Source organism: Crassostrea angulata, chromosome 1 (genome assembly GCF_025612915.1).
Source record: "Crassostrea angulata isolate pt1a10 chromosome 1, ASM2561291v2, whole genome shotgun sequence".
Taxonomy (NCBI): Eukaryota; Metazoa; Mollusca; class Bivalvia; order Ostreida; family Ostreidae; genus Magallana; species Magallana angulata.
In genome coordinates, this window is record NC_069111.1 from 50,879,376 (window position 1) to 50,887,509 (window position 8,134).

The 8,134-nt window shown below is 34.0% G+C and overlaps 1 protein-coding gene across 1 annotated transcript; it reads left to right on the plus strand.

The window, feature by feature from the left end:
• The first annotated feature begins 5,961 nt into the window (after positions 1 to 5,961).
• On the plus strand, positions 5,962 to 7,781 carry LOC128167707 (complement C1q-like protein 4). Its single transcript, XM_052833619.1, has 2 exons — positions 5,962 to 6,180; positions 7,293 to 7,781. Exons 1-2 carry the CDS (start codon positions 6,045 to 6,047, stop codon positions 7,703 to 7,705), a joined length of 549 nt encoding a protein of 182 aa, XP_052689579.1. The 5' UTR covers positions 5,962 to 6,044; the 3' UTR covers positions 7,706 to 7,781.
• The last annotated feature ends 353 nt before the right edge of the window (positions 7,782 to 8,134 follow it).

An 8,134-nucleotide genomic window follows, 5' to 3' on the forward strand; every position in this document is an offset into this window, starting at 1 on the left:
TTTACTTTTTTTGTAAGTAAATCTCTAAAGATGTAAATACGCACTGCAAACAGAGATGTGTGTATTTAATATATTACTACATTACACTTAGCCAGATAAAATGTAATCAGGATGAAGCTACAAGGGGTGAGTGGTGCAAATTTACCAATTTGTCGCCATACACACAGAACACCAAATAAAGAAACTGTGAGTGGTGTGTGGAATGCATAAAAGATTACGGCAAATTATCTCAAATAATCAGTGCAAAAACCCACAAATAGACTGTTATTTGTTACATATCCTGCAAAAACATTGATAAAAAATGTTATCGTCCCATAACATAGCCGATTAAGTTAATGTGTACATATGGTCAACGTACATGTAATTCTAATATACAAGAAGGCGGACGTATCAGGCGGGGATCCAGAAAAATAAATTTCAAAAATGATCGGTTGAATTACATTAAATGCTTTGAAAATTGTTTTAAACTATCGCACGGGTCAAAATGCGTGATAGAAGCTATGTACAGTGTACTTGGAAACTTTCATTTTATATCAATATGTAGTATTACCTATTATAACAAATGAGAGTATAGCACAACTGCCACAAGCAATACATGTCCTTTACCGGCACCACCTTCCTCCCCATAAAAAAATGAAACAATTGTCGTTTTATTTGCTAAAATGTATGTGGTTCAAGATTTTTCTAAAGGACATACCCGATTAGAATTGAAAAAAAGTCGTATGTTTAAAACTAATTTTGTCAAAATTTTTAGATTCATTTGGTTATATATTGGTCCATTTTGGTAAATATATGCACCAGCGCAGCTCTTATTTATATATAATTAGGCCATAAATTCAAAATATTTTCAAAAATTAATTGCTTTAAATCCAGTGGATGAAAGAAAAGGAAAGCAAGTCGAACTCGATGAGTGCTAATACCTGTGTTGAATGAATGGTACAGTAGGATATGCGCAAAAAAGTCCCGTCTACTCTTTCCTACCCTATAATTATTGGAATATTAAATCCGATTATAAGAGTCAAATTAAAAATCAAGTACGGATATGTACCTGTTTATCAAAAGTAAAACTACTCATAATTTATCTACAGTGCATCGTTATGGAGCTACACCGAAAGTTTTATATTAATTTGCCGAGCCAAATAAAAAAAACCAGGAAAACGAAGAGAAAACAAAGAGGGGACAGAATAACTGACAAATTAATTAGGACTATATAGCCCCCCCCCCCCCCTATTGAAATGTATATACTGAAAACAGATTATTGGCGTACAACATCCGCACACAATTTAAAGAAAATTTCATGTTTGTTTTTTATCATTTTCGCTAGTTAATGAAAGACATCACAAATACCCCAAACCCCCTCACGGAAAAGGAAATGCTAGGTGATGAGAGAGAGAGAGAGAGAGAGAGAGAGAGAGAGAGAGAGAGAGAGAGAGAGAGAGAGAGAGAGAGAGAGAGAGAGAGAGAGAGTCGATGTAAATCACAGGTGCGCTAACACCGTTAAAATTAAAGCTTGCTAGTTGGTCTGCCCTACCCTAGCTACCTCCTCTCTTTTCTCGTTTTAGAGGCTTAATTATTGTCTATATATGCTTGTAACAAATCAAATCAATTTCAAATTCTAAATCAAACTGAATTTGACACTACAAAACTCTCTCTGTGTCTGTCTGTCTGTCTCTCTCTCTCTCTCTATCTCTCTCTTATTCTCTTTTGAGAAGTGGACAGGCATAGCCTACATCCATGGATGTAGGCTATGCCTGTCCACTTCTCAAAAGAGAATCTCTCTCTCTTTCTCTCTCTCTCTCTCTCTCTCTCTCTCTCTCTCTCTCTCATATCGACAATGGCATTGCCATACCCTACAATACACTATTCGTATCTGGATTTTTGTCTTTGAGGTTGTAAATCATTAAATCTTCTATGGTTTAAAACTTTATCATAACCTATATTTTGACATGTCGATTATTTCATTGAGTTTCGTTTCATAGCTAAAACATTTAGATTAAACAGATCTTTCTTCGCGAGCCGATTTTTACACAGTTGGGGCGAATACACTTCGGGTTAAAATTGTTCGGGGGGAAATACATACAGGGCAAACAAAACCACTTAGATTCGCAAAGCCAACAGTGTTATTTCTAATTTAATTGTTTATACTGTGTGGGGTTAATTCATCAATGTTAATTTAACCATTTTATAACCACTATATAAGAGCTATTAAGACATTTATTTGTAGGAAAGAGCATGTACGAATGATCTTTATTTAGAACAGTTTGATGTTGCTAGGATACAGGTTTCAGATCCATGATTTGATTGGTTAATTTAGATATTGAATCTCGAATTTCGAATCTCGAATCTCGTATTTCGAATCTCGTATTTGGAATCTCGAATCTCGAATGATCCTTCTCGGCTTTCGTACAATTGTGATCATGCCCCTTTAACTTTCAGTTTTGATTATAGGAATTTCTTTTCATAGAATGTGACGGCAAGGCGTTTTTTAAATGCAGGAGCAGGCTGAAAGCAGAGTAAATATTTCATTAATTGAAGTCTATTGTAACCCTTATCATTGTGGTCAGAAAGCCCACGATTAATGGGATGTTTTCATTAAAATATGAAGAACTATTTTAAAGAAAAATGGAGAATATTATGATTTATGAAAATTATGTTAGATTAAAGGATTTTTTAAAATTATCTAAAAGTGTGTAAACTTTGGAGGTCAATACTTGTTGAGAGTGGGTCTAAATTTCAAGGGAACCGAAAAAATTGAACAATTATGTTGTCTGCCAGTGAAGTTGTTGCCGATAAATCACGGTAAGATAATTTTTGAGGCTGGAATTTAGTTTAACTCATGAGATCTTTGTTGGTAAATATAAGCCACTATTTCTGGAGCAGTAATGAGGAAAGGTTTTTCGTTATGCAAGATATCAATTTAAGTATTGTAAAGTACATCTTGTTTTGTACTGCCTGTAAAACACAAAGAAGTCGAACAATCCAACTTTTTGGGCATTTCGACAAGCGGAAATTTACCAACTCTGCCTGCACAGTGGCGGATCCAGAGGGGGGTTCCGGGGGTCGGACCCCCCCCCCCCTTTCTCTGGGACATATGATTTTTTGGAAAATGTTTAATGCGTATTTAAAGGCAATTTTTTCCATTTATGATAGAAATACTATTATTACCTTAAATAAATGCTTTTAAAATTGCTTATTTAAAGAATTTCGTACTACGTCCCATAATTTTGTTCTTATATGAAAAAACCTTATCATTTTTTATCGAAATAAAGTACATTGTACTCCCCTTCAGCATCCGGTGTTTACTACTGTCCTTTCTGATATATTTCATTTTATCAAATAAAATATACAACATGACTATTTGATAAAATGAAATATATCAGAAAGGACACTACACTGAGTAAACATGTGGAAAATAAAAGAAAAAATACATAAAATTAAGCAGTATCACAGATTTATAATAGCATCTACAATGTATTTTCTACTCTATTTATTTAAAAAAAATCGATTATAGTTCATACAGTTTTGAACTGACAAGCCATCGAGTAAAACGACGTTCAAGTACGAGTACACGCATTCGTTTTACTTTAAAAAGCCGTTCTCAAATGTATTATTTAGTTAATTAAGTTAAATTATAATAGATGAGTTTTACTTCGTTTCATACGAAAAATACAAAGAAAACTACATGACCCGCTTACGCAGGTTATGCTATTTTTCTGGAATGCTAGCTACCTTCATATCCACATGAAACACAAAAGAAAGCCTTTTTTGTTTTGTTTCCAAGAATCGGAAATTCTCTTACAAAAATACCGTGTAAACGGTTTATATGTAAACCATTATCAAAATGCATAAATGTTCAATACTTTTTAAATATGATCGCATCGGTACTAGCCCGGATGATGTAGCGCACCCATTACAGAGGTCACATCAAGTTCCCTGGGACGACAATTGCTTTTACCATTGTATTACACACGTACCATCTTTTCAGCAGATAAACTGTCCCTATTCTTTTGTCATATCCTATCATTTAGACCTTTATTTAAGAAGGCAGTCGATATATAGAAATCAAAATCGATAAATAGTTTAGAATTTAAAAACATTAAAGACATAATTTTTTTTTATAAAATATCCTTTTTTTAATAGTTTGTCGTAATTAGTATGAGTTGTTTTTTGTTTCTTAGTGTTTCTTTTCTATCAAGCATGGACACACTTTCTCCTTGCTGGAAACTTGGGTTTCTTAGATATTATGCAAATCTTCCTGACCTAAATCAAAACGGCAAAACGCTCAATAATGGAGTGCACTCTGATTTTGAAATAGATGTGAAATAGATAGTGATGAGATAAATGTTTATTAAATACAGTTGTATACGCACGAAAAACGTTGTTTATTGACAAATGATGAATTTTGCACATATTGATTATCATCGAATGGAATCCCACTTTTTCCAAATTGCTGGATCCGCCTTTGCCTGCATGTACACTATTTAACGTTTTCACTACAAAGACTGCATACTTTTATAAGATACGATCTACCCTATCTATAGTCCAGGCAGCGTGTCGCTTTTTCCCCCTTCTTCTTTAAAAAAATAAATTGTTTGTTTGTTTTGAGTTTCTGTTTTGAATTTAATTTGAGTTTTTTAGGGGTTTTTTTTTGTTGGTCTGTTTGTTAGTTTTTGTTGTTGTTTTGGGAGGGAAGGGGGGGTTGGGTATTTATTTACTTTCTTTCTCTTGCAACAAAATGTCAGAGTTTTTATTATTTATCTTCGAATGTTATGCAAAGTCGCAGTTTGAAATGTTTCCCAGATTTGCTATGATAATGAATGAGGGCCTTGTGAGAAGTGCGATGAAATTATAAAAGGTGTAACCTAATATATGTAATTAGCTATAGCGTGGAATACGATGATAAAATTTGTTGATAAACTTTTTAAAGATGCAATATGACATGAATGTACGATTCAATATGGTATGTGTTTATGTTTAACTGTTTTCACCTCCTCCTTTCCCACGGCCTGTTGTTAGCTCACCTGAACCGAATATTATTTTTAATTAAGAGGGAACTTTTTATCACATTTTCCCCGGTGTCGGTCCATCTGTCTGTCCGGTTATAATCTCTTCGCCTGAACGACACGGCTTACATCAACCATTTCTTGCGCGAATAGCTTTTTAAGTTTAATCCAATGAAAGGTCAGGTCCCCTAACTTCGAAGGAGAGATAATTTAGAGAAAGAAATAAGGCATAGTGTTATAAAATGCTTCTTCTCGAGAACAAAATAAAATTTAATTCTAAAGCATTTACAAAATTATTGCTTCCCATCTATAGTAAATTCAAGTTCCTCGTTGCATGACTTCCATTGGTCAGGATTAAAACACTTCAGATTATGAGACTCATAGTGTGACGTACTTTGGGGATAAACGATCAAATTCACCATAACTTCAGTTTTCTGGCGACTTATACCGTAGTGCATTAGGTAAATTAAAGCTATTGATCTGCAAGTCGTGTGTTTGAAACTATCTGTGTCTTTCAATGTTTTTTTTTTACCGTGGTAGCATCTTAAAAAACGTATTTTTGCCAGAAATAGCAATACTTGAATTTAAAAATGTAAGACGCTGATTATGATTTGAATAATACAATGATGAGATTCAGAATTTATATCATACATGACAAAAGCGCTCATGGCTCGGTCACATCGCTCGTCTGATTAATTATTTCTTTGTACAAGGTTGATTACTTCATGTAAAATGCACAAGTGTAAATAACTATAAATATTAATCAAATATCAAATACAGACTGAACTGTGTACGATATTTATCTTAAGTTATGTGTTTTGTGTATGTAATATGTTTTGCACGAAGCAATAAACCTGGTTCAAAAGACATTATTAATCAGGCGAGCGATGTGGCCATTGGTGCTCTTGTCATATATAAAATAAGTTCTGAGTCTTACCAAATCAACAACCCGTCGGGAATGAAAATAACATGCATCATGAAAGCATATCATTAACAATATAAGAGCACAGAAAGTGAGTCTGATCTGAGCAATTGTTCACAATGCACAGAATCTGTGTTTTCGTCGCTCTTTGTCTGTACGCTGCGTATGGATATGAATCATGTGACCAGAAGATAATGGAGGACACAATTTGTAGTCTTTGTAGTCAGCGTAAAGGAAGTGAGCAACAGGAAGCAGGTATTGATTGTAAATTTCAATCTACAATACTATGTCGGAGTATTTTCAGGAAACATTTTTTTTTACACTTATACAATTGTATATTTTTTTTATTTTTCTATTTAAAAAGTGTTGGGTCTTTGTTGTATTCTCCTTTTTGGGTTTTTCCGACAAATTAATCTATTTAGATTTTTCAAATTGAATTTTTGGGTTGGCCGACATTAATCTAAAATATTTTCTTTACCATAATGTATATTCAATCAAATTGATAACAACATACATCTAATGTTGTTCCAAGGAAAATTCATGTTTGAGAAAGACAACTGTTTTTGAATTTGGATCCTCTTTGCGGTTTCTTGATCATCTAATTTGAAGAGTTGTGTAAAAAAAATTTAAATGTTGGGCTATGGAACTTAGAGAACAATTCTATTTTGTTATTGCAAACAATACTTGAGAAGCCTGATATGTTATAAATATTTGAAATAATTAAAGATCATTATTTATGATAAGTGTTCATACATCGATTACAATCTCTGATTGCCATTCTTAAATCTTGATAATTTATAGTTGTTTTCTCTAACATTAAACTTGGCTTTTATTTGACTTTATGACTTTAATTTGCTTGATTTCAATTTTCCTCTGTGAACGTACAGATCTATTGCGTCGTAAACCTTGTTTTGCCCCTTTATTAAGATTATAGCCAAGGGTTAGGCGCGGATCTAGAGAGAATGAGTCCTTTTAAAAATTGCAGAGGTTGTAAATTTACGACGTAACAGAGTCCTTTTATAAGAAATAAAATAAGGTCCTCCATCCCCCTTAAACAGACAAATTTAATAACATCGGTATGTTGATTAATAACAGAATATATGAGAAAAAAATTGTTTCATACGTCCTTTGAATGTTGCAAGAATTAATATTGCAGGTGGTCAAATAAATAATAAGACGCTGACGCAGGATTATATGATTTCTTATTTATTTATTTATTTATTTTTTTTTGGGGGGGGGGGGGGGGCTTTGCTATACCATCATACCTGCAATCGCAAAATCACCAAATGATGTATTTATATGTAAAATGAACGAACACATAAATTAGTAGAATAATACACATTTAAGTTAACGATTGTTAATTTCAGGTCGGCAGGTTGCCTTTTTTGTCTACATGTCCCAAAATGTTTTGATCAACACAATTTCCAAATACAAAACATTCGTCTACGATCGAGTTGAAACCAATGTTGGAAACGGCTTTAACGTGCAAACGGGTAACTTCACTGCGCCAGAAAGCGGGGTCTATGTGTTCCATACAACCACGGCCGCATTCGACAAATCTCACAGTACCATAGAGATCGTTGCCAATGGTCAGGTGAAAGACATCACGTGGGCTGACGCCATGGATCACAATGACAGGGCAGTCGCCTCCTCAATGACCGTCCTAAGTCTGACGGGAGGGGACGTCGTTTATGTCCGGGTGGGTTTATTATTTGCGGGAAATTATCTGGAGAGTAATCAATACACAAGAATGAGTTTCTCTGGATTCAAACTGGCGTAAAGAAAAGATTCGATGTTTGTTTTCACTCTCACCATTTGTTTATGCGTTGGTCATGTGCTCATTTTTTCTAAATAATAAAGGAATTAAATGATAAGATATTGTTTGTCTGTTTCATGGGCTAGGAGAACAACAAAGACATAGGGTTTATGCAGAAAATGATATTGTACAGAAATACTGCGAGGATCTAGAGTGAAGCGGTCTGGAGGGGGAGGGGGTCAATTAATAGCAAGCACAGCGGAACAGGGCGTCATACGAACTCGTTTGGTTTGGTTCTTAAAGGTTTTTGAGGGGCAGGGGTGATTTTGCAAGTCTTTCTAAATATTGATGTAATATCCGGTATCAAGTGTTGAAAAATTTGAAAATTAATTAAAGAAAAAATGATCAATTTACCTTATAGTTTTTAAGCTTACGGGTTCCTTCAGGAAAATT